The 27,480-nt window shown below is 39.7% G+C and overlaps 2 protein-coding genes and 2 long non-coding RNA genes across 9 annotated transcripts in view; 3 read left to right on the top strand and 1 right to left on the bottom strand.

Moving 5' to 3' along the window:
• LOC117756218 (histone H1-like) overlaps positions 1-27,480 on the top strand; it is a 266,131-nt gene that overhangs the window by 76,938 nt on the left and 161,713 nt on the right. The window lies entirely within an intron of this gene.
• Positions 1,310-25,786, bottom strand: LOC117756315. The gene is made up of 5 exons (XR_004612777.1): positions 25,600-25,786; positions 22,919-22,922; positions 12,453-12,457; positions 8,437-8,446; positions 1,310-1,322 (listed from the first exon to the last, which is right to left on the bottom strand). It is a non-coding gene; the product is annotated as an uncharacterized LOC117756315 (long non-coding RNA).
• Positions 3,546-20,710, top strand: dglucy (D-glutamate cyclase). Of its 6 annotated transcripts, none has more exons than XM_034576586.1 (15): positions 3,546-3,719; positions 4,510-4,598; positions 8,723-8,876; positions 10,279-10,365; positions 11,884-12,040; positions 12,611-12,761; positions 13,159-13,281; positions 13,461-13,700; positions 15,557-15,674; positions 15,876-16,018; positions 16,200-16,299; positions 17,634-17,782; positions 18,418-18,537; positions 19,135-19,295; positions 20,068-20,710. In XM_034576586.1, the coding sequence occupies exons 2-15, from the start codon at positions 4,517-4,519 to the stop codon at positions 20,227-20,229; spliced, it is 1,947 nt and encodes a 648-aa protein (XP_034432477.1). In that variant the 5' UTR covers positions 3,546-3,719; positions 4,510-4,516; the 3' UTR covers positions 20,230-20,710. The 6 variants fall into 6 exon arrangements, with proteins under 6 accessions (XP_034432477.1, XP_034432479.1, XP_034432478.1 ...); XM_034576588.1 differs by having other exon boundaries at positions 3,577-3,719; positions 8,826-8,876; XM_034576587.1 differs by lacking the exon at positions 3,546-3,719 and having other exon boundaries at positions 4,259-4,598; positions 8,826-8,876.
• LOC117756320 overlaps positions 23,817-27,480 on the top strand; it is a 15,276-nt gene continuing 11,612 nt past the window's right edge. The window contains exon 1 of the long non-coding RNA XR_004612781.1: positions 23,817-24,654. This is a non-coding gene — a long non-coding RNA (uncharacterized LOC117756320). The remainder of the gene's footprint in view (positions 24,655-27,480) is intronic.

Here is a 27,480-nt window from a genome sequence, read left to right as displayed (position 1 = left end):
GTTTCAAAAAGGTTGGTGACCCCTGGTCTAGATGTACACAGAAAGTTGTCAAAAAATGTAAGATCACACCCCATCTCTTCTCAGTGCTTTGTCCACGCTTTACCAGGAAGGGCTCAAAACACTCTACACTTCAAGAGGCAGAGCCATGCTAGAGGAAGATTTTAGGAAGCGGCGGTCTAGCTCTCCATTTCTGGCACTGAGGACAGCTGTGTTGATGGTGGCATACCATTTCCATGTCCTTGAGGATCCAGAAACGCAGTACTCTATGCTGAGACAAGCTAGCGGGAGCAGCAACGATGGCGAGCTAGATGTGGTTTTTACCCCCCAAACTAAAGAAAACATGGCAGAAAAGCAAAAGAAAACATACTATTTTCATAATGATTGGGAGGAAGAGTTCTTTTTTACGACAGTGAAAGAAAAATGTGTGTGTCTCATTTGCGGGGCAACTGTTGCGACGGCAAAGCGGCACAATGTGGAGAGACACTTCAGTACGTGTCACAAAAGCTTCCATGCTAACTACCCACCTGGCAGCGCACTACGGACAGAAAAAGCCCGTGACTTAAAGGCAGCTTTGGGCAAACGACAGTCTTTTTTCACGAGGCCGGTGATACAATCACAAAAAGCAACTGAAGCTTCGTTTAGAGCTGCACATTGTTTGATAAAGAACAAGAAAGCCTTTTCGGACGGGGAGGTCTTGAAAGAAGCAATGATAATAGTTGCAAACACTGTGTTCAAAGACGAGAAGAATGGTCCCGATGCCATCTCCGCTCTCTCCGATGTCCAACTGAGGGCAAGTACGATGGTTAGAAGAGTGTCGGCTATGTCCAAAAACTTGACGGAGCAACTGGACCGGGATCTGGTTAAGTGCAGGTGGTTTAGCATCCAGTGCGACGAGTCCGTGGACAACACCAGTACAGCTCAGCTGATGATGTTTATCCGAATGGTGTTTGATGATTTCTCCACAAAAGAAGAAGTCCCGACACTTCTGCCCCTGAAGACAACAACGAGGGGAATTGACATCTACAACGCGGTGAAGAGGTTCTTCGTGGAGAAAAAGGTACCATTAGAAAAGCTGGTGTCGGTGACAACAGACGGGGCTCCCGCCATGACGGGCCGGCATGCAGGCTTCATTGTGCAATGCAAAGGTGACCCAGACTTCCCAACATTTCTACATTACCACTGCATCATTCACCAGCAGGCGCTATGTGCAAAAGTAACCGGCTTTGATCATGTGATGACTCCTGTCGTGAAGATCATAAATGGCATCCGCTCCAAAGCCAAACAACACAGGACATTCAAGGTGCTATTGGAGGAGCTGTCAGCTGAATATGGTGACCTGTTACTACACACAGAAATCCGATGGCTCAGCAGGGGACGAATTTTGCAGCGTTTTTTGTCACTTTTGGGCGAAATCAAACAGTTCATGCAATCGAAAGGGGAAGACGCCTCGCTGCTCGAGGACACTGAGTGGATAATTGACCTTGCATTTTTAACGGACATCACTGGGAAACTGAACCATTTGAACTGTGAGCTGCAAGGCAAGGGTAAGACTGTCGCTGACATGATAAGTGCTGTGAACGCATTTAGAGCTAAGATGAACCTTTTCTCTGTGCATTTACAGAGAAAAAAAGTGCTGCACTTTCCCTCCGTACAGTCAGTGTTGAATGACAATGCTTCTGCATCTGTGGCTTTTGACAAAGCTGTAGAAAAGTACTCTCAAGTCATAAACAGGCTAGGGCAAGAGTTTGAGAACAGGTTTTGTGACTTTGATCAACTTGAGCCATGTGTGTCATTCATTTCAAATCCTTTCATGCAAGTGGACATGACATGCATTGCTGAGCAACTAAGTGCTATGTTCAACTTGGATGCTGAACAGGTGGAGATTGAAATCGTAACGTTGCAAAATGACCTCCACCTCAAAACCCATCAGCCTGCTCCAAACTTTTGGTGCCTTGTGGACACAGAAAAGTACAAAGGTGTATGCACAGCAGCTATGAAAGTTGCCTGCCTTTTTGGTTCAACCTATCTCTGTGAATCAGCCTTTTCTAACATGAACTTCATCAAGAACAAACACAGAACACGCCTTACTGATGCACATCTACAAGACTCACTCAGAGTTGCAGTGTCAAATTATACACCAGATTACAGTACATTGGTGAACAGGATGCAATGCCAGGCTTCCCACTAACAGACATCTACAGACAAAGAAAGAGATAACGTGTTTTCATTGAAATGACAACATTAAACTCAAATATTGCACAAAAATGTGAAAAAGAATTTGTTCAAAAAGTGTAACAGATGTTATGATTTGTTAAAAATGCTACAGATTTGGTGATTAGTACTAATGTAATAGGATTCATTTAAAAATGTGAAAGAGTTGATTTTTTGTATCTTACATAACTGATAATTTGTATAAACATGGGACAGAGTTCATGATTTGTTCCAAAATGTTACAATGGTAGTGATTAGTACAAACGAGACATGATTTGAAGATATGACAGTTAATGATTTCCTAAAAAATGTTAGAAGTGATAATTTGCAAAGAAAATATAACAGGTGTGATTTTGAACAAAATGCTACAAATGTGCTTATTCATACAAAACTGTCAAGAAAGATATTTACAAAAATATCAGAGATGTGATACCTCTGATTTTCAAATGTTGAAACAGATTAACAGAAATAAATGTTGCATGTTTTAGTATATCTGTTTCCTACCATCATTGTTGTGGAAATCATTGTTAATAATTATTGTGAGGAATAATTAACATTGACGTGATCAGACAGTCTCTTCACATATATTAGTATTATTATTAAAAGGTGATCTGTGCAACTTTGTTATTCAGGAAGTTTGTATCAAACAAGTAGCCCTTCGTACTACTCAGTACCTTTGAAGTAGCTCTCAGTTTCAAAAAGGTTGGTGACCCCTGGTCTAGATGTACACAGAAAGTTGTCAAAAAATGTAAGATCACACCCCATCTCTTCTCAGTGCTTTGTCCACGCTTTACCAGGAAGGGCTCAAAACACTCTACACTTCAAGAGGCAGAGCCATGCTAGAGGAAGATCAGACATTTTAGGAAGCGGCGGTCTAGCTCTCCATTTCTGGCACTGAGGACAGCTGTGTTGATGGTGGCATACCATTTCCATGTCCTTGAGGATCCAGAAACGCAGTAGGATCTCTGTGAAGACTCTTTCTGGGCCAGGATGGCACAGCTTGTTATCATACTGCTGTACAATACGTTTTGTTACTGGGTGCTTTGGGTGCTGCACTATTGGATGGATTGTGTCAGGACTGAGACCTTCTACTTGACAGAGTAGAACTCTCTTAAGAGTCACAGGGCTCTTGTATGGGTTTTAGAGGGCACAGCATGAAACAGGTTTTTTCTTTGTTTTGTTTTTTTAAACTTATTTATTGATTTATTATTTTTTTTCAAGAGGATATAGTTTGTAAGTGTATTGTCTGGTCCACACTCGGGTGCAATAGGTGGCGGCAATGCGCCACAAGCTGGATGCCAACCGCGGTTAAACATGAAGAAGAGGGTGGCGCTCAGTGTCCTTCACATACCAAAAAGGAAAACAACAGTCGGTCAGAGTGGAAACAACACTCCGGTTCTGCAGAACTGTCATTACGTCCTTTAACAAACAGTCGTTATCTGCAAACAAAACAGACCAACTAACGGGACGCCAATAGAGGCAGTCCGACACCGTGAGGGGCCACCGAGGTAAAACAAATCAGAGGATAGAAACAGGGACAGTCACGCCGGGTTCACACCGGACGAGGAAGCGCCGGGCCGGTCAGCCAGCGATTCTGTTTTCTCCGCTTGTTGTTGTATGTAACCCGTTCAATGTCGGGGTTCGGGGGTAAATGATGATGGTCTTCATAGCCCCCCTCTTTCTCTCTCTGTCTGTCTGCTTGTAGTGGATGGGCAGATGGGGAAATTTAATAACGTGAGGGGAAAAATCGGGGAAATTGAAACTCCAGGACAACAGAAGGGGAATCCAAAGTATGGGATGCATATTTGATCATTTATATCATATAAAATATGTCATTTATATCGTTTAAAATCATTTCTCAGTGTGTTTCCTGGCGCGATACGCTCGCGTCGAGCGGAAAAAATAGACTTGACGCCGAAACCATCGGTGCAAGACCATTGTCTCTGTGTGAACTTTTGAGTATTTAACAATTGTGTGAGGGTATTAAAATAAATTGGTTAAACGCAGTATTATCATTGCTTCTAGCAGCCATGCTCCCATGACAGCTAGAAGCAGTGACAGAAAGCACTGTTGTCAGCTCAGCCATGATAAACAGTATGTCACATCCTGTTTTTAAGACGTTGCCCTCATAGTGGACATTTTATGTGTCCATGAACAGTCAGCTCTCTTATTACACATTTTATCTTTTATCATCCTAAATATCTCAAATACAAATTTGCCACAATAGTTGTGAATTAGATTTTAAAGCAATGAATAATGTTGCCATAAAAACAACTAATTTGCCTATGTGTTGTGTAGGTGAAGCATGCTTACTGCGGTCAGAGCCACAAGATGTTCTCTCAGTTACCTCAGGGGGTTTTCTACCTCTGCAATGGATGCCATGTCAGGTAGAACACACGCATTCACACACAAAGACACGCAGGCACACAGACACACGAGCATGCACACACACACACACACACACACACACACACGTAGATGAATGCACATTATATGATGGACATAGACCAAGGCCTTTAGTTTGGGTTTCATAGCATTTCCTTGCTTTCTCTTGTTTTCTCTCATCCATTGTTAGATTTTGTATATTGGCCAATCTCTGCTGTGATATTATAGAAAACCTACAGATCTAGTCTTTCATCAAAAAACATGTAGACATACTGAAGTCTGATCCACAAAACAACTGATACTAGGGCTACACGATATATGCTATAAATGGTGTTCTATGCGCCACATATTAACCCTCTGCATGTCAATATATTTGGCCAATCAGATGGAGCCCTGCTGCCCTAGATGATAAATTAAAGATAGTCAAATCATTGTCATAAGAAGAGAATAGAGAGAAAACAGAGAATTTGACCGTCAAGTCTCCTCCAACTAATTTCTACTGTGGAAACTTCTAGTGATCACGCTTGTACCGAGTCAAATTCATCACTATGAGCAGTTGATTATATGAAAGTATTGTGAAGCTAATTAATGATCCCAGAACCTGAGGAAATAGTAACAGCGGGCAAACCGTCTCTCTCTCTCTCTCTCTCTCTCTCTCTCTCTCTCTCTCTCTCTCTCTCTCTCTCTCTCTCTCACACTCGGACATGAGTAGAGTCTGAGTAAAAACAACAGACTTTGTAAACTTGCCGGGGGGGCTCCGTTTGGCTCGACTTGGTTGGCGCAGGGCACAGCGTGAATGATAGAGACACAGAGAGGAGCAGTGAATGACTGACAAAGCTGCTAACAAATGTAAATAAATAACTTTTCACGGTCCATGTATGAAAAGACCCCACATTGACACTGTCAGTGGCCATAGTGGAGCTGTGCATGGCTCCCTGGGTGTCTGCCCCAGACTTGGTGGCACTGCGGCCAGGCTGTGGAGCTGTCCGTGGCCTGTCTGTAGCCAGGGACTGTTTATGTTTATTTATCGCAAGCCATATCGTCATCGCGATATTAAACAACGTTATCGCATACCGCTTGTTTTCCTAATATTGTGCAGCCCTAACTGATACTATAGTTCTCCTCCTTATTCTGCATACATAGTTGCCTGAGCCAAGACCTAACCCTAACCCTGGCATTCATTGTTTCTGTATCTGCCCTGCAGGAGAAAGGCTCAGAAGAGTTCTGGATAGTTCCATAAACTGCAGTTTGCATTAGCAGAAAAGATTATTGTTATATTATATGTCATTATAATGCATTCACAACACAAGGTTAAACCTAAACCTAGACTGTTCATATTTATAGTCTAAACTGAATTCCTGTTAATAGTTGTCCCTTGAGCCCTCACTGGCTCCTTTATCAACTTGACCCACTCACCTTTTCAAACATTAACCACAATCCAACTTTACTTAAACATTAAGCTTAGTGATACCAGCAGGATTAGTTCAGAGCCACTGCATTTACCAGTTCCATCTGGATGGAAGGCATTTTCTTGCAAAACGGGAAAAACCAGGCCATCCAGACAGTAAGAGAGAGTGGTAGCATTAGTCTGAGTGAGTTACAGAAGTGTGTGTTCTAAGATGGAGCTCTCGGGGGATTTGAAATGTCTGAGTGCTGCTGAATTGAGGCTGTTATTTAGGCAGAACGATTCCAGAATAATCAAAACAACTGGATTAGCTGAAGGTAAGAGCCAGTGTGTCACCTATATTGCTGCATGTGGCACTGGAACCATGTACTTGCAATGATTTACTTACTTGTGAGACCTCAAGTCATGTTATAGGGAACATAGGGAAATCAGGAGTGTTCACACCAAGATGAAAATATATTACAATTTAAAATATTTTCTTTCAACTGTGGAGGAATCAATATTAAACTATGTACCAACCATAATCATAGACGACGTATCCAACATAGGAGTTACTTGTTGATGAGATTCTACTCTAACCAGTAAATAAGAGAAAAGTCACTTTCTAAGTAAACAAATCAAGTTTGCTATAGAGAAATTAGGCAAATCAGCTGACATGTACCATGATAGTCCATCATTGATGTAATTTACTTTACTTACTATTATTTAAATATCATTCAAATAAACATTGATATCAGCTGTGATATACACTCAGCAGGCTGGACTTAGTTTATTGAAGTGATATTATCACATAGATCACTTATGTAGACTCATCAGGAAGGTATTGACATAGCTTCCATATAATATCTAATTCTGGTTTGATGAAAGTCATGTTTGAAAGTCAGCCTTTAGACCTAAAGAAAGAACAACATGTGTCATGTTACCTCTCTCTCTCTCTCTCTCTCTCTCTCTCTCTCTCTCTCTCTCTCTCTCTCTCACACTCGGACATGAGTAGAGTCTGAGTAAAAACAACAGACTTTGTAAACTTGCCGGGGGGGCTCCGTTTGGCTCGACTTGGTTGGCGCAGGGCACAGCGTGAATGATAGAGACACAGAGAGGAGCAGTGAATGACTGACAAAGCTGCTAACAAATGTAAATAAATAACTTTTCACGGTCCATGTATGAAAAGACCCCACATTGACACTGTCAGTGGCCATAGTGGAGCTGTGCATGGCTCCCTGGGTGTCTGCCCCAGACTTGGTGGCACTGCGGCCAGGCTGTGGAGCTGTCCGTGGCCTGTCTGTAGCCAGGGACTGTTTATGTTTATTTATCGCAAGCCATATCGTCATCGCGATATTAAACAACGTTATCGCATACCGCTTGTTTTCCTAATATTGTGCAGCCCTAACTGATACTATAGTTCTCCTCCTTATTCTGCATACATAGTTGCCTGAGCCAAGACCTAACCCTAACCCTGGCATTCATTGTTTCTGTATCTGCCCTGCAGGAGAAAGGCTCAGAAGAGTTCTGGATAGTTCCATAAACTGCAGTTTGCATTAGCAGAAAAGATTATTGTTATATTATATGTCATTATAATGCATTCACAACACAAGGTTAAACCTAAACCTAGACTGTTCATATTTATAGTCTAAACTGAATTCCTGTTAATAGTTGTCCCTTGAGCCCTCACTGGCTCCTTTATCAACTTGACCCACTCACCTTTTCAAACATTAACCACAATCCAACTTTACTTAAACATTAAGCTTAGTGATACCAGCAGGATTAGTTCAGAGCCACTGCATTTACCAGTTCCATCTGGATGGAAGGCATTTTCTTGCAAAACGGGAAAAACCAGGCCATCCAGACAGTAAGAGAGAGTGGTAGCATTAGTCTGAGTGAGTTACAGAAGTGTGTGTTCTAAGATGGAGCTCTCGGGGGATTTGAAATGTCTGAGTCCTGCTGAATTGAGGCTGTTATTTAGGCAGAACGATTCCAGAATAATCAAAACAACTGGATTAGCTGAAGGTAAGAGCCAGTGTGTCACCTATATTGCTGCATGTGGCACTGGAACCATGTACTTGCAATGATTTACTTACTTGTGAGACCTCAAGTCATGTTATAGGGAACATAGGGAAATCAGGAGTGTTCACACCAAGATGAAAATATATTACAATTTAAAATATTTTCTTTCAACTGTGGAGGAATCAATATTAAACTATGTACCAACCATAATCATAGACGACGTATCCAACATAGGAGTTACTTGTTGATGAGATTCTACTCTAACCAGTAAATAAGAGAAAAGTCACTTTCTAAGTAAACAAATCAAGTTTGCTATAGAGAAATTAGGCAAATCAGCTGACATGTACCATGATAGTCCATCATTGATGTAATTTACTTTACTTACTATTATTTAAATATCATTCAAATAAACATTGATATCAGCTGTGATATACACTCAGCAGGCTGGACTTAGTTTATTGAAGTGATATTATCACATAGATCACTTATGTAGACTCATCAGGAAGGTATTGACATAGCTTCCATATAATATCTAATTCTGGTTTGATGAAAGTCATGTTTGAAAGTCAGCCTTTAGACCTAAAGAAAGAACAACATGTGTCATGTTACCTCTAATTGATAAATGAACCTCTAAGAGAACTAGAGAAGCTCTTTAAAGTTGCATTTAAGTTATTATTATTACAATTAATGTGTGTTTGTGTTTGTTTTACTTTTTGTCAGGATACATGCAGGCGAATGTGGTCATCCTGCCCAATCATCTGGCCGATGACTTTGAAGCCTTCTGTCACAGTAATCCCGCCTCCTTGCCTCTTCTTTATCGCAGCCAATCAGGAGAGACTTCCTGTCCGCCTCTAGCTAGACATGCCGACATAAGGTATTCACATACTGTATATACTGTACTTTAGTTTTGTTTCTGTTGATTCTTTTGGTTCAGGACTTTCTGTTGTGATTTGAACATCTGTAAAAACATTTAAAAATGAATCAGGCAATGTAGGGATGCACAATATATATATATATATATAGGTCCGATATATTACCGGCTCGATAATGGGAATTTTAGTTATCGCTAATTTTATTTATCGCAAATGGAAATTATAGACGATAAAACGTCCGATAAACACAGGTCGCGCTGGTCACGCTCATGAAGTCATACATCCATATCAGCCTGATGTGTTTACGTCGGAACTGAAAACTGCGTCGCCGGTGTGGACGTTTTTCACACTTTCTGAGAGTAACTGTAAGATTGCAATTTGCAACAAATGTCCAAAGGTTCCGAGAGGGGGGAAAACTTTTGCAAATTTTAACACTACCAATCGCGACGACGATCTGTGGCGAGAATATGAGACGCTTGCAGCCAGCGTTAGTGAGATCATAGTCTGATAGATGACAACGTAAGCGGCGTAAGTTTTACCATGGACATACAGTATGGACCTCAGACGTCAGTCCAGTTAGTATGCTTGGTTTTACGGCTCGGTGGCTGGATGATGATTTTGTAGCCGAGGATATACTTAATTTACACTGCAAGGCATTAGTAGAAGAAGGACACGAAAGATGTGTGGGTGAACCAGGACAACATGTCTGTTTATTTCTTCTTTACTCCTCTCTCTCCACAACAGAACCACTTTCGTTGGTGACCCTTCACAACAAGAGTCCCAACAGACACACTGCTTATGACAGGAAACACAAACCAACCTTCCACAATAAAGCAACTAAACAAAATAGCTTACAATTTCAATATGAAATAGACATTGTTGCAGGCACTCGCATACAGCAGCCTGTCAGTTCTATAAGAGCCTTCATTTTTTAATGAAAGATGCACTTTATATTTTGTTTCAACTAAATGTGTTTAATAATTGACATTTCTGTCCAGAGATATTGTCAGTGCATCTAATTTATTTTAATATTAATGAAAAACATTTGATAAGATTTATGTTACATGAAGGCCAAAGTATATAGACACCTTTCCTTACTCTCATGCACTAAAAGTACATAAGCTATCTTCAACCTTTTTCCTTTTCTTTATTGAGCATAATATTCAATGTATAAAACAGGAGAATGAAAAAAAAATGGTCCTGTTAAAATAAAGTGGGAACAAAAATGTTTATCTTTATTCATGCAAGTTATTGAATAGATTGTGTTTTAGTTTATAGACAAGATTTTAAAAAGCTGTTTTTAAAAGCAAAGAAAGTCATTTTTTAACCTTTGACTCTTTTCCATGCACCGTAGAGCTTGGTGAGGTTATGTTAGAAACCTGGACTCTGTTTGTTTGTCTTCAGGACAGATATGTCTAAGTACCGTGTGTATGAGAAGGGCCAACTCGTGAAAACAGTCTCCAGTCTGCAGAGCTACACCGATCAAGCAAGGTAATTTTAACAAACACAAACAGTTGAGTGCTGAACAAAATGAATAATCAGGATAAATCAAGAAAGGAGATATACTGTGGCTTCAAAAAGTTTTCAAAACCTTCAATTTTTAATCAATATAGTGTTGTAGTTTAAAATATAAATGGATAAAATGCTATTTTACTCATCAATCTACAATTTTTGAATTGTTTTCAACAAATTTACTAAAAATTTAGACTAAGACCTCCGAAACCCCTCATTCAGAACAGTGTCGAAGCCCCTTTGGCAGCAACTACAAACCTCAATTCGCCTCTCAAACTCCATCAGATTGAACGGTTAACATACATGAACTGCAGTCTTCAGGTCTCACCACAGATGTTCTTTGACAAATGCTTTATCACCCTTGCCCTGATCCACACCTCACCATAAAATCTTATCATAGAGGAAAACTGACATGCAGTATGAATCATAAGGCCTTGTGCATAATGTAGGTGTGTGCCTTTCTAAACTAGGTCCAGTAAATAAAGTTTGATTGGTGGATTCCAATCTGGCTCTAGACACATCTCATTACCACACTTTGAAGTGCCACAACAAACCCTTGGGACACTATTGTTAATAAGATTTTTAATTAATTTGCAAAAACACTCTCAACAAAACAATATCACCTCTTCAGACTGGATTGCATTCATGATGCAGTTAATAATTATATCAACCACCCAAGAGTGTGACATTTTTGAAGCCTACAACATGTATGGAAGTAGACTTAAGGGCAATAATGCACAAACACACAATGTAGACAAAACTGTTGTTTTGTTACTGGTAATTTTGCCTACGGTTTAACTAATGTTTAATCAAGAACAAACCTGTTTAATATCCCAGCACAGAAAATGTAAGTTCAGTTCAGTTTAGTTCAGTTTATTTGGAATGTTTTTTTAAAAGGTAAAATAAAAAATACATAAAAAAAAAGAGAACCCCCCCCCCCAAAAAAAATAAAAAAATAAATCACCAATACCTCCATACTACTGTGGTGTCATCCAAGTGTCCGTAAGCCCCGACATTCAAATTTATCTCAAGACAGCGTCATTTACACCATGTTTTTAGCCTAAATGTTTTTTTTTACGTTTGAAGAATTGGTCACAATTTACTTCAAATGTATTGGATTTGACTGCAATGCAGTTTACTCCTGAAACTCCAAAAGTGTTTTGTGGACTCAAATACTTCACCCACCCCTCCATCGGCATAGTGGTGAGTAGATAATTAGTGAATTATCCCTTTAAGACTACCTTGTACCTTATATTTGCCTAAGGGTGCCCCCGAGCTGGTTCACCTGGCCATGCCTGTAGCCCCTCTGTGCCTTCATGTGAAAAGAAAATAATCTAGTTTAAATAGTTTAAGGTTGAAAATCAAGTAATTTTATCTTTGATCCATAATAAATGGCCTGTCGTGGTCAGATTGTAATCCTTACGTACGCTGGCAGGCTTTATTTAGTGGTTATTGCTCATTACGAGGCTAACTTCACTTTTTTTATTGTGCTCCCAGGAATGCATCAGAACAGCAGGATGTGCATCATAGCCATCAGTGGTCAGACATGGTGTGTTTCTATCTGGGCTGCAGCTTTGGCTTTGAGGGCAGACTGAAGACAGCAGGAGTCCCAATTAGGAACGTGGAGCAGGGCAGAAACGTCAGCATGTACAGGGTGTGGTACAAATATAATTATAATTATTATTGTAGGAAACTACAAAAAACTGTTGTTCAGTTTCCCAAGTAAGTCATGACTGTGTCACCTTGAGCTGGCAGGAAGGACATCAGGGCCCGCATGTTGAAGCAGCTAAATTGAAATCAGCTGTTACTCCATTTGTAATTTAGATCTGTGCTTTTCCTACTTTGACATGTTAAAAATATCTGCCATGAAAAATACCAATTTAGCATTTGTTCTGTAATATGTCTGAAAGGAATGAGATTCTAATAATATCTCCCCAACCCAAGGGTGACAGCTTCACATTTGTCAGTCAAAGACAGGGTTAAATAATGTTTATGCTAATAGTATTACAACTATAAAGATAAAACAAAGTGTTAATGCTTAATGGATTTAACCTGAGCCAGGGAACAAAAACTATATACACCATACAGTTTGATGTGACAGTGTAGTGTGAACCATTAGAACTGCCATTAGCTTTATTCTCTGTCTGTTCTGTTCACCACTGAATAGGTTTCACTCTAAATGTACTCTGCAACATCTGTGTTGTACATGTTTGTGTGTTTGAAGACTGCAGTTCCCTGTATTCCTGCTGGAGTGTTCAGCTGCCCTGTAGTTGTCAGTATGCGTCCTGTTCCGGCTGCAAAGCTGGATGCAGCAGTGGAGGTTTCTCATCTCAGCCCACTAGCACATGGAGCACCTGTACACATAGGAGATCCAGGTACACACACACACACACACACGCATTCTAGTACTTTTTTATGTATGTGAGGACTCTTATTGACATAATGTATTCCTTAGCCCCTTACCTCAACTTTAACCATCACAACTAAATTTCTAGCCATAATCTTAACCCTAACCCTAACATAATCCTAATTCTATCTAAACCCTAAAAGCAAGTCTTAACCGTCAAACAGCCCTTTGGAAAAGTGAGTACTGCGAAAAATGTCCTCACTCCCTAGGTTCTACACCCAATATGGTCCTTAGAAATACCTATGCAGGATAATGGCCTTAATTCACCAGTACCTGAAAAACATGGCATAAAGTTTCCAAATGTGTGTTTATACATTCTATCTTTCACTCTGTCTGCCTGTCTGTCTGTTTCTGTGTGTGTTCAGCTCTCCTAGGCATACAGGACCTGTGCAGACCAGACTATGGGGACCGACTCGAGCTGCAGCCTGGTGATGTCCCTGTCTTCTGGGCCTGCGGAGTGACTGCTATAGAGGCAATACTCAGCAGCAGTGAGCAGTTTAATTGGCTAGACCTGTATTTACTTCAGTTACTCACCAGTTATACAATTTAAGAGATTGCGGTAAATGATCACGATGTTAGCGTGAGCTGATCTTTCTGCTTGAGATACTGAGACTAAAGTTCAAAATATCTAACAGAGTGAACTGACATCATGTTTTCTATCTTTCAGAGCCTTCGCTGGCATTCAGTCACTCACCAGGCTCTATGTTCCTGACCGACATTCTGGACTCCCCTTCTTCCACCATAGCCCCTCCCTCTGACAGCAGGAACACTCCATCCACCAAACCCAACCCTGAGCTGATCCCCCTCTGCGTCCTGGTATCCCACAAGCCCTTGCTGTACAGCCTGGCATCTCAGAGGGCAGTGTCAAGGATCAGAGAGCTGGAGAGGATTATTGGAGAGGACCCAGGTAAATATACACAAACATTTGTGTTTGTTAGTAAAGATATGTACGTGTTGGAGCTGATTCTGACAAGGAGTTATATGTCAGCAGTATGTGTATAATCATGCAGTGACATGTGTTTTTATTGACAAAATTACACAACAGTAGTTGACTTGACTGGTTATCACTATTATTGAAAACTGTGTCATCTGGCTGTCACTTGTAATTCTGTCAATCCCCAAGTGAGGATTCAGTTTATGAAAGGAAACAAAAATGAAGCGTAACAGGGAGAATTTAAGATTGAGCTTTTCGTGAGTAGACAATCAACCAAAGCCCCTTTTTATATTCTTGTTGCCAAAATCCAACATTAAAATCTCTTTCTAAAGTCATGCATATATACGTGAAAATCACTGAGCGGTTTAAATGTTGTGACTGATGGCGTAGAATGTCCTTATGTGGTTGTTAGGGGGCGACTGTGTCAGCAACAGTTGCCTGTTTACACAATCATCAGATAAACATTATCATACCATTAGGGACATTTTCACATTCACCTCTTGAATGCAAATTCAATATTCACTCTGGCTCTTTAGCTGATAAATGTACCACTATGTTCACCAGTTGATCACTGAGTTTTTTTTTACTCAGCTGTCTACTATGAATAAGAAAGGTTGAGCAGTGAGATTGAACCTAAACAGTGAGGATGCTGACTGTTAAACCACAACAATCCAAAGCAGAGGATGCTCCACAGAGCTGAGGAGACCGGTGGAGTTCCCCTTTTTAATTTACACATCGTCCATTGTTCCATTCATACTGTATATAAAAACATGGATTATTGCAGAATGTTTGGATTGTACAAGACTGTTATTACAGAGAAAACAGGTGATAATAGAAACTTTTACAGTGTGAAAAGAAGGGAGTGAGCAGAAGATTGTTAATGAGCTATGAAAGGAGTAATGCATACACTGGTAGCATTCCCAACACACACCAGGCAAACAAGTTCACATAGGGTCAATATTAATACACGTTTGGTGATAACATTCAGGCACATGTGAATTATAACTATTAGAACTATAACTATTAGAACAGTTTGTCTCACAATGACAAGTAAAACCCTTTGTAATGACCTGATTTTCTGCAGTAATTGCTTATTAACTGGGATCTGATCAAGTATAGGCAACCACACTGTGCTTAAGCTAATAACAGACAATTCTAATGTAATGTCTCTTTATTGAAGATAAGAAATTCACAATGTTGATGGAAAAAAGTTAGTTAACCCTTGAATTCTAATAACTTGAACCTCCTTTGGCAGCAATAAGTTCTAAAAAGCTCTTCAAAGCATCTTTATGAAATGAAGGTGTAAACTCTGACTGAGCGTAGATCTCCCTCTTTCTGAGGCTCAGATCAGCTGATTCTTCATGTCACAAACTCAAAATGTATTTCTTTGTAAGTCAGAGTTTCTATAACACAAGCCGCTTACCTTGTTTCCTTGATTGGATCCGAGGTTTGCTGTTCTCCTGAATCCAGTTTGCTTTTGTTGACATCATTACCCCCTGATTCAGATCCACATCTTCATGGAAATTGGTTGAGTAGTTTGTGCTTAATCCTGCTGAGTAACAAACATTTCAGACGGAAACGTAACCTCCTTTGCAGAGGTAAATGTGGGGGAAATAATATAGAACTGAATGTTTGGCTTATTAGTGGTCAGCTATAGAGGACTTTAATCCAAATACCTGGTGAATCATTTTCTGAGGGTCTTTTACCAGTTAGAGAGGGATGATGGACCAGTGGTCCTGTTATTTGTAAGTAGTCACTAAGCAGCTCTTCCAGTAACAAGCAGTGGCAGGAGATGGAATTCAAGTTGTCTGGATATTGTCCGTCACCAGGTCAACGGGGGATCCAAGTTTTATGCACTCAGGATGAACTTTTGCGCTCCAGTCTGGCTCTCTCCCACTCTTTCTCTGTTGCCATAACAACCGGCTTCCCTACACACTACATGCACAGGTACCTGCACATTCAGTACACACAGTTCACAAAGTATGTTCACTTTGTTAGGAACACCTGCTTATTCATTCTGTTTAATAAGCCAATCATATGGAAGCAATGCAGTTCATAAAATGGTACAGACACAGGTCACGAGCTCCAGTGAATTATTCCCCTAAAAACATTGATCTGAATTATTGTTTGTTGGTGTTTTCGCTTTAGCCCTCCTGATGAGACAGATGGGCCACCTGGAGCTATTGCCATGGCAACCATGCTGTTGTCTCTAGGGAAACAGGTGACGATGGTAACAGACAGGAGAGCCCTGGAGATGAACCAGGCCATTATTGATGAAGCTGTGAAAACAGGTGGGAGAGAGTTTTAATGAAAATCTGTGGAATTAATAGATCAATCTGTCTCCAGGATTGTACCAACACAACTGAAATAATTATTTTATCCCTATTGATCATTCTCTTGAAACTGAAGCAATTGTTACTTTTAAAGAGAAAGCCTCTGCTTGCTCTAATCTGTCTACAATTCCACCCTCAGGTGTGCTGAAAACTGCAATCCCATTGGTCACTTTTGAAGACTGTGGACCAGACGCCGCACTGCACTTCCTGTGTCACCATGGAGACCCCAGCAAGCCCAGGTTATCTGAACTGTGACGTGTGTTTGCAGTAAGACTGAGGACAAAGTAGTCTTACAATTCCCAACCTCCGATTTTTTAGAGTAAAGTCATAATTTTGAAGAAACTTTAATATTCCGAGGATAGCTTTGTAATATTATGGAAATAAATGTGTTATATTATAGAATAAAGAATAAAAATATTTTTTTAGGAAATAAACAGCTAGGAGAACCTGGTCTCGTTGGAGTTCCACTCCTTCTGGATGCCAAATCTTGAACCAACATCAATGTGTACCTAGAAACCCATTTGAATAGCACATGATGTAATCAATGATATACACTCCTCAACCTTTCCTCTTGGTTCTTACTTCCGGATAGACACAGTTTCTTAAACAATCTTCTCAAAGTCTTAATAATAATTTTAGAATATAGAACATGATGGTGATTGTCCCTTGTCCTCTGCACAAATAAAGTTACCTACTATCAGTAGATGTTAGCACGTGTTAGTGGCCGCCAGCGGATGTTAGGGACATAACTTCAGTATTATGAAAAGGCATGTGGCTTTCATAGTAGTTCAGAATTCATCTATTTGCCTTTTTAAACTAAACACTGTCCCATTTTATAACATAAGACAAGATGGAGAATATCCCTTGTAGGTTCTACTATTATGTTATTTGTGAGACCTTTACTAAACTATAATTTAACAAGATGCTCCATATTCCTTATTTCAATGCAGGGAAAAGACTGATCCTCTGATATTCCCCCTGTAAAATCAATCGTTGCCTTAAATTATCACTTCATTTTCATTAAATTACAACTTTGTCTCCAACTTTGTACTCTGTAGTATAATACTCAATCGTAGTGGTATATACGGATTTTTTTCTTTTTTCTTTTGTATCGTATTTTTTTCTTTTTATTGAGTCATGAAAACATTTTACATTATATACTAATGGTCATCACAACAGTCTATGTATAAAGTGATTGAAAAGGCACAGGCAGAAGAGAGATGTGTCTTGTCTTCCATTTCTATCCATCCAATTCATTCTCCAGATGTAAACAAACAAACCAAAAGATTTTTGAAAACAAATATCAAGTTACACATTTGAAAGTTTATTATGAATTCATAAAGATTGTGTCCTTCCATCACGTGCAATTGGGACAATAGGCATCATTCCAAACATAGAATACTCAAATCAGTGAGTAGAAGAAAAATGCTTCTTTAAAAATCCTTGAGTATTTATATAAGTGTTTTAGCTAGGCATGTAATGTACAATTTTCACTTGACTATGGAGTCATGTAGTCTGTCTCTCAGCTGTCTGAGTGATAAATTCCTTATTTGATTGTTGTGTTTAAATCCAGGTATGACCACCTTGTGGCGATAGAGCGCAGTGGAAGGGCTGAAGATGGAAATTACTACAACATGAGAGGTGTAAACATCAAACATTTGTTGGATCCTATTGATGACCTGTTTATTGCTGCCAAAGATATACCTGGAATTATCACTACAGGTCGGTAACACTTCCTACAGTTTGCTGTCTGTTTTACTTATGTTTATGTTAACCTTTTTCATTGTAGTTTATTGTAAAATTATTGTATCCATGTAGCCATGTCCATTGAAAGTTCTATGTAAATACAGCATATATTTTATATTAACACTTCTGTTTAAGTTTTACTCATCTTAGCTTATACTACACTAAACTCGTACTAATATGTGTATATATGCATATAGATATATGCATATGTTTGTACATTTTAATGTAAAGCAGCATTTTTTAAACCTTAAATTTGCATCAAAATGATATAGGTATTGGGGAGTCCCACTGCATATGTGCAGAAAACGTTTTTAATTTTTTGGCTCCAGAAGGAGCTGTATGAAGTCTGAGAAACTGTCTGAAGTGATGTCACTTCACTTTTCCCTGGACTGTATCACTTCTTAAACAGTTAATACATGCTTAATATATGCATAATACAGACCAAACATGTGTTATCCCACTGTAGGAGCACTTGCTATTGATAATATTGTCTCTTTTTACACTACCACTAAAATGTCTGTTTACATCTGTCTGATTGTTGAGTTTATTTGTCACCATCTCTCATAATGTTTCATACATCTGAGCAGAATCTCTTTCCTCTGTCTCTGTAGGTATTGGAGATGGTGGTAATGAGCTGGGCATGGGTAAACTGAAGGAGAAGGTGAAGAACCTGATGCCCAATGGGAGTCTCATAGCCTGTGATGTTCCTGCTGATTACGCCATCACTGCTGGTACAGACAATCACTACACCAGCTGTTACAATACAGACACTGCAAAACATGCTGTTACTGACGTTACAGGCTCATATGCACATGTGCAGGAATGACTAAATACTCTGAAATTCAGGTAGAAAACATACACACACAGAACATAAGTGGATCAAATACTCACTAACAGACTAAATAAGTGAAACTGGCAGTGACATGTCATGTCACAATTTTTTCAACCGCCAGAAGTTTTCAGAGAGTTTCACAGTGACTTAAGAAGTTAGACAACAGAGGAAATCATCCGGAAATGGCACGCCACCATTTATTTCTCAGTAATGTGTTCCTAGAAAACAAGAACTCAAGCAATGAGGAACCAGTAGCAATGACAGAAAGGGACCAATCAAGTCAAATCTGCTTGATCTGTGAAGGGCAATGTTCCTCATCATTTAATCATGATTTAAAAAATGAAAGATTCAACTACAACTATAGCCTTTTTGACCAAGTTACAGGTATTACTACAGGCCTGGTTATTTATGACAGTTGTCTAAGTACAGATGCTTAACTGCAGTTGTACTTGCCAGCATCTTTGGTTCATCTGTCTTCTCATCCATCTTCCTCCAGGGGTGTCTAACTGGGGGGGCTATGCTGTGGCCTGTGGGCTCTACCTGCTCCACACTTGCCCTTCACACCAGCGTTACCTAAAAAAAGGTCTTGGAGAGGAAACCCCACCCCCCCAAGAGCAGCTGCAGGACTGGATTGCTAACCTGCCGTCTGTGGACAAGGTGACCGAGGCAAACACACAAATACTTTTATTAATATTCTCCATTTTCAGCAGGTCTGGATTTCTCATATCCTGCTAATTTCCAATATTTAGCTGCCCGCTGCCCGCTGCTCTGTGTGGTCACTGCCCTTGTGTGTGTGTGTTGTGTTCCTTGTGCTGTGTCCACCACAGATGGGTTAAAAGCAGAAGTTGAATTTCCCAATTGCATTTAGCATGATTGTGTGTGCATGATTGATTCGGGACGAATTAAGGAAATCTTAATCTTATTTATTATTTAAGATGTAAATCATCTTCAGTTTAAATTTTTTCAAGATGGGGGCAACTCCATTCCACACAAAACTCTTGTCCTTTTCTCTCTCTCTGACCCAGCTTTTCAGTTTAATTTGTACCATGTTAGTTAACTACAGCCTATTACTAGATGCATACTAACTTATAAAAAAACATGTGATGTATGTCCTGTCTGTCTGTTACGGAAGCGTATTGCAGCAAGTTGTGACAGCTGTGACAGAGCTGTGACAGAGCTGTGACAGAGCTGTGACAGAGCTGTGACCCGAAACAACAGTCAGACAAATGAATACTAATGGTGCTCTGTAATGTTAAAGGTAAATTTGTTTTAAATACAAATTCTGGTACCCCAAAGCGGCCCAAAAAACCAGCAACTGCAGCTTTACAGACATTCAAACATAAATTCCATAAGTGGAGTCAAACTAGAAAGGCAAACACCTCTCTCTACATTTCCATTTACACACACTCTCTCTCTCTCTGTCCTGCAGGAAGAGTCTTTCCTCTCCACGCTGGTGCGGTTTGGAATAAGAAGTGGGAAAACTGGTAACCTGGCCATGGAGGTGGATGGTTTGACCTTTCACCCCACACACTCTGACTTAATCACCAGACTACTGGAGGTCACACGAGGCTCCACCTCTCAAAACCCCTGATCTGCTACTCCTGTGTATTACCAGGAGTCTTTTTAAAAGAGGCACTGTTCTCAAAAGTGAATGATCTGTCTTTGTATGTTGAGTATCAAAATAACTTAGATATTATAAGAGAAAATAACACTTTATAATCGAAATACTCTTCTGAAATTTGTCTTACATCCCAAGAGGTACACTGTACAAACAATAACAAATACACACTTATTGCATTATACATTATGAATATGTGGCTGCTTTTCAATCAACGTTATCACTTCCTTTTAACACTTAGTGCTCACTCCACACAGCAACTAATACTAATTCCCAGATGGGAAAATCCTTTTAGATGTGATGCTAATTTGGCTCAAACCTTTTTAGAAAGTTACACCACATAGACACACACACATACACTAAACACACGTATACACAGATGCACACACACAATAAATATGCTAATTGGTGAAATTCTGTTTTCCTTTTTATTCAGACTGCTGAAAGAAAGTGTGAGGGAAAAAAGAGAATAAAGAGAGAACTGTGTATGTGTGTGTGATTGTCGATGCTGCCTTGGTTACCTTTCAGCCCTCTCCTCTTCCTTGACTACCAGAGGCAAAGCAAACTGGATTCAAGTACAACAAGGTCTCTTTTCATTCTCCCTCTCTCTGTTAGGCTGGATCATTAGAATTAATAATTCAGAACGCTGATTCTATGTTAATGCTTAAAAGAAGAGAAAAGAAAGTTTAAAAATACACTTTGTAACGGTCCGGGGTGCATCATTTGTCTTTTTGCAGAAGGATGACTTTGTAAAAACATGAGGATAGTGGATCTTTTGTTGCAATACTCATATTAAAATCCTATTAATCATTTTAAAATAGGCTGAATGACATTCTTGGACATGTAGGCATTAACAGATGCTAGTGTGAGTTGGCTGGGCAATTCCATATCTCAGCGCTGCTTGTGTTGTCGTAGCACACAGCTGTAAAGCTTGTATGAGCCTCAGAGCTTTGTCAGTTTGATTAAGTGTCTTGGATGGGTTAGTATGTCAGAGATCTGCATGCCTCATCTCAAATGAAATAATGCAGCATGAAGATGGTCACATTGAGTTTGAGTGCAGTGTCACATGGAGGTAAATATTGATGCCAGCTCTTGAACACGTCAACACAAACTATGTCTTCAACTAATTAATGTTCCGATACATAAATAATGAAAGCAAGGTCACTTCCTAAGAGACAGATTTGTACCTGAACTTCAGGTGTGAAAATAGCTGTTATGGGCCTTTGAATCTGTAACATGTAGTTAACATTGATGATCGTGAGGGTCAGAAGTGTTTTTCACCACCCTCTGAACAATCGAGTTCAGTGGTGGATTGTGCTTCTGTTCAGGCTCAACCAATTCTCTGAATGGTTCCCACACTAGGAGCTAAAGGCAACACTGAATCAATCCAAAGAGGAAAAGGAGAAGCTGCTACTCGGACATCAGTGAGAAAAGTCTTGATGGCCACTCAGACCTCTTTACAGAACAGTTTTGCCATTCCCCCAGTCACACACACATTCATACAGTGCATAACTTTCTCCATCACACATCACTCACACACTAGTGGCACAGCTGTCAGAGGAAACTTAGGGTTCAGTGCCCAAACTTCAGCACGTGGAATGGGTGAGACTTGAATCAAACCGCCGACCCTCTGGTTAGTGGAGGACCCGCTCTATGACCTGAGCCACAGCTGCACAGTGAAATGAATATATTCAACAGACTTCTTACCAACTCGGGTCCTGACTTCAAATTTTGAATATCCTGACATTGGCTAAGAGGTGGGGTAAATTATTGATATATTATTTATTATTATTATGTGAACTTGACCCTCACATGTAAAGATAAAGATACCTTTTGATTTGATATATTTCAGTAACTCCCATCAAATTCAAAAGCAATACTTTTACAGAAAAGAATAACTAAGGATTTTAATATGCCAACAATCTAAATATATTTTGGACACAGATATATAGGTTGTGGGTTTATACTAATGAATGCAGTAACTGACTAATATGTGTATATTTTAATCTTTAATATTAGGGGAGCTGGATAGAAAACAAAGAAGTCAGTGTCATACATTGTATTCATTCCATTGTGTATACGTGCATATTCTTACTTGGGTTCACTGCAGCAGGCAACACCTGATCGCCACAGCACCACAACACAGATGGTGGGTTTGCTTTAGATCCTGAGCTGCACCGCACTGATTTGTGCCTAATAGATGTTAGGTTACGTTTGGCCCAATTTTCATAAAACTGTAAAATGATTTCATCTGAAGAAAGATACGAATGTAAGACGAGATTTATTATTGTGATAATTGATTTTGTAGATTAACCTATTTTTATCTCTTATGTATGAACATTTTCACAACTTAATTAATGGAAATTATATACAGTATAGCCTACATATTGTATTATCCGAAAAGGAGTGAGAAGAAGTCCAAATTTATTTGATCTCCCCTTCTCCACAAGTCATTAATTAATAAGTATACTTAACCAGCTTGTTTACAAGTGCTCTATATTGTATATGTATATATATGTATATATATATATATATATATATATATGCAGATGAAACTGCCCCTGGGCTCTTGTTTTACCCACAGCCCTAAAGTAAGTTAAAGTTGAGGTTTGGAGGAAAGCTCTGCCTTACACTGAGTTTGAAAACATGGAGTTCATGGAACCTGCCTATAAATATGCAAGTCAGATATACATTGATATTATTTCATTTTAAGCACTTTCATTAGTTATAGAAAAAGTTTTGAATGAAGAAATAAACATACAGATGAGAAATTGTATTATTATGAGGTTTGCTTCTGCTACTGTGCAACATTTGTTCAGACAAGAGCTGGTGGCTAATGTTTGCTTACTATACATAGATGTTGGTAACAGTGGAACTAAGTTTGACCTGTAATTCCCTTTTCACCACAGCCAAAACATCCAAAAATGAATCCAAGAAGTGTTCAACTGCAATAGCTTAAAGTCCATGATATTTTTAATTATTAATGCACGGAATCCATTTATCTACTGTTTGATAAGATTGTAATAGATAGATAGATAGATAGATAGATTGATAGATAGATCCATGTTAGGTTAGTTTTCAGGCTTACAGAGCTTCACATCAACCTACCAGGCTGAGACGGATTTCAGTTCATCTTACTTAACAGGTGTCCAAATGCAGCCGCATCTTATCACATAACAACAGGCAAAACAAGACTGACAGCAAGATGTGGCAGAAAGATTCTAACGAAATGTAGCAAATAAATCTTGTGTTAAGTTTTTCAGACAATTTGTCCCCAATGAATTCATCATTTGAGCACTACACTTTTATTTTATCTTGCACAATAATGCTTTGAAATGAATCATCTTGTTTTTAGAGACCACTGAAAACAGATGTTGCATTGTGGTGTTTATAGTCTGCAGTTTTCAATATCTTTCATCTTGTGTGCTTCAAAAAAAACCAAAAAACACTGACACCAGTTTTCTCTGCACCACTTCCTTTTTTTTTTTTTTTTTTACAAAGGCAACATTGAAAAAAGGAGATCTAGCGTATCTTTTCTTCATGTCTAGTTTAAAGTTTTATTTCTTCCAACTACTGATAACCTGATCTTTCAATGTCAAGTTTCCTAATTTATTTGATAATTGTACTGCTTTTACTACCCAGTTCTGCTGGGTCATACTGGAAACACAAACATGAAACAAATGTGTCACTGCTCCGTTAAATAGATCAGGGATTTAGTCAGTAAAAACAAAGAAAGAATCTAGTAAATATTTTACGTGGGTTGAGCCAAAGAATGAGGGCCAGCCAAAGTACACGTCTCTTTTTCCCTCTGTTTTTTTTTCTTACTGTTCTCTCATCATCTCCTTTTCAGCAGTGACCTTTGACCTTAATATGACCAAATTTAATGTTATTTCCTGCTGGACGACAGCGGCAGCCAGGAGCAGCTGATATTGCCAAGATTAATACACACATGCATTTATATCACACACACACACACACACACACACACACACACACACACACACACACACACACACACACACGCACACACACTTAATACTTGGATAAGTACCTCCACAGGAAGGATGCTGCTACAAAAACAAATACAATGACACACAAATAACCTTTTTGTTTTCTCATACCATCAATTTAATTTTCAGCTCCTGGTTCACCTGACAACTTTATTTATTAATCTCCTAAAACCAACAAACAGTAGTAACTCACATCCAGCCAAACATAATATCACTCCAGCAACTGACTGAGATACAGAGACACAAGAGCTGTTCACTTATCCAGAGAAACAGAGAAATGATGCATCTCAGAGGCAATGCAATTCTTTGTGTACGAGTTATTTTGAAATATACATTTTTTCATAAGAATATGACTAGAGCAATGTTGATGAAGTTAAATGTAACGTGTGTGGTGTATTTAGCTAACATGGATCATTTTGACACGTGTGTAAAACATAATGACAGGTTTAAAGCTAGCGGTGCCTGATTTCTGGACTCTCAGACTTCCTAAGTATTATTCCATATGTTACTCGTTAAGTTCTCTCCTTCTGAGAGTGCTCTTTGGCCTGTAGATAGAGGGATTTCCATCTTCAAGTAGGAAGCATGTTTTGAATTAGATGCCCCTATGTGTGACGTCATTTTATCTCAAGTCTTGAGCGTAAACAAGTTCCCTATATGAATGCTTGTCCGACACCGGCGACTCAGACTTCTGAATTGGCCGAGAACGTCTCCGGGTGTGCCGGTACCCGTCCTGACCTGTAACTTCTGTGTAATAAACCTTATTATACAAGCAAGAACGGTGTCCGCGGAGATTTCTTCATCATCATCTTCAACATCACTGCTGCTTAAATATACGACAAACTTGGTGGAATTTCAGATGAGTGCTGTTTGTGTTTTTGGGTTGAATTTGCAGTGTTTTTCATTGTGTGGCAATGTGTGTGCGTTTGTGAACAGCCATCTCCCAGCCGTATCCTGGTGTGTGTGTGTGAAACGTGGTCACTACTATGTTCCAGCTGTGTGTGACAAACTGCAGCAGGGGTTGGTCTATGTGGTTTAGGTTAATAAATACGATTTTATGATTGAATAAACATATATAGGTTGTGGTTGATAACGGGAAATTTGATAACTTATAAGGAAAGATATTTTGCTTTCTGTATTAAATAAAACAATGAGCTTCTAATGAATCATGTGGGTCTCCCTTTCCCTCCCTCCACTCGCCCCCACCTTCCCCATGTTTTTCTGCGGATCTCTCCTCGGCTCCCCTGAGAGAGAGAGAGACCGCCTGTGTGTAAGAATTCAGAAAAGAGGGGGAGAAAGGGGGGTTGTAAATCTTCTAAAACATGAGTACAGCGACAGAAAGAAGTCTCCCAACTATTGGGCATGAAAAAAATGCATTGCACTCAAGAAAACAGTTGACACTCAAGAAGATGTTTCCAGTGGTCATCCGAGGGCAGAGTTTGGAGTATAAGCCTTGGCAGAGTACAGATATGTCAAACATACTTGAGAAGTTACCTACTCTCCAAGATGGAGCACATTATTGGATTTCGAAGTTGGAAGAGATTATGGTGGGAGAACAACCTGCCATTGGAGATATTAAGAGACTCTTGGCTAATCTCCTTGGAGTTCATGCTATGGGAGAGATTCTACAGAAAGCTGGACTTAATCGATATGTGGGAACTGCTGTGAATGATTCAGAGCTGTTTTCTGCAAATAGAGGTCGAGCGTGGAGAGTGCTGAAAGATACATTTCCGACAAACGTACATCCTGACAACATTTTTATTGAACCACTGGGACAGGAAGAAAACCCGAGGGCCTATGTGTCGAGAGCTCATCAAGTGCGGAGAAATATCACAGGAAATAACCCGAATTTTAATCAAATGGAGCAGTCAATTTTGCGAGCCAGAATACAGAAGGGGTTGCCCCTAACAGTGAGGAGCAAACTGGCAGAGGTGGTTGGTCTTGGAAGCATGGCAAAGGGTGTCTATACGGATCATATAGCCCATCAAGTGGTGCTGTATAGGAAAAAGGAACATGACCAGAAAGAACAGGACCAAGAGATCCTCAGAAAACTCAATCAAATACAACTGGTGGATAATAAGAAAACGGAGAAGAAGCAGGCTCTGGTTATGCAGAATCAGGCTCCACTAAATCAACCATTACCACAACTACAGCTGAACCAGGTTCAGCTCCAATCGTTCCAGCCATCATCGGTGGTTCCAGTCGTCTCCTACCCACAGCCAACTTTTGGTCAAGCGCAGACTTGGAGAGGAAGGGATCAAGGAAATTTCGGAAGAGGAAGAGGAGGAAGGTTTAATCCAAATTTTCAACAGCGTTCAGAAGAATGTTATAATTGTGGACAATTAGGCCACTTTGCCCATGAGTGCAACAATTTCAGAGGGAATTTCAGAGGGAATTTCAGAGGAAACTTCAGAGGAGGATTCAGGGGCCAATCAGGGCCACCCAGGGGACCGGTGAACCCTTACAGAGGCCCGGAACCAGGATTCTAGAGGTGCCCTGAAGACTCGAAAGGGGGGTGTCAGCTGATAGTATCAGGGCCGGAGAGAGATCCAACAATAGAGGTGAAAATAAATAATCGACCATTGGAAGTGATGGTGGATAGCGGAGCTGCTTTTACCTGTATTCAGCCTGAAGATGCTATACATCTCCCCATGTCCGGTCAATTGATTCGGACAATCGGGTTTGAGGGAGTGAAACAGCTGATTCCTCTCACAGAACCAATTGAGCTCAGCTATAAAAATCTGAAGATTACAATACCCATATTGGTATCAGAACATACACCTATTGCACTTTTGGGAAGAGATGCTTTGTGTAGATTGAAGTGTACAATAAAGTTTACACCAGATGGCTGTCTGGTGGAAGTGCCAAACGATATTTTTCACCAATCATTGATGACAACGGAGACTGAAGCTTCTTCAGTATTTTGGATCGGAAGTCTTAATGCAGATTTTTTGGAGCCAGCTAAATTGTGGGAGAAGTTTATCATTGCCAATATGCCTGATGCGAAGCTTCCAGAGTATCCATTTCACTGCACGCTCAAGTATTTCAATAATGATGCCCAACCAAACACAGAGGAATGGTTGAGTCGTCAACCAAAGCAAGTTCAACTCAGTTCGGGCTGTATAATTTTGGGACCACAAGGAGCAGCTATGAAGATACACAGAGATGACTATTTGGATAAAGAGTTTGATATCGAGAAGAGTGTGCCACATGTGAC

The sequence above is a fragment of the Hippoglossus hippoglossus genome, chromosome 22, assembly GCF_009819705.1.
Source record: "Hippoglossus hippoglossus isolate fHipHip1 chromosome 22, fHipHip1.pri, whole genome shotgun sequence".
NCBI classification, from domain to species: Eukaryota; Metazoa; Chordata; class Actinopteri; order Pleuronectiformes; family Pleuronectidae; genus Hippoglossus; species Hippoglossus hippoglossus.
Note: the sequence above shows the minus strand (reverse complement) of the source record. Positions and strands in the feature narration are given on the sequence as shown.

Coding starts and splice junctions, on each gene's coding strand:
- dglucy (XM_034576583.1), top strand. CDS start 6,216: ATGGAGCTCTCGGGGGATTTGAAATGTCTGAGTGCTGCTGAATTGAGG. Junction 13,701..15,556: donor GATTATTGGAGAGGACCCAG/GTAAATATACAC, acceptor GTCCGTCACCAG/GTCAACGGGGGATCCAAGTT. Junction 17,783..18,417: donor ACCTGGAATTATCACTACAG/GTCGGTAACACT, acceptor CTGTCTCTGTAG/GTATTGGAGATGGTGGTAAT.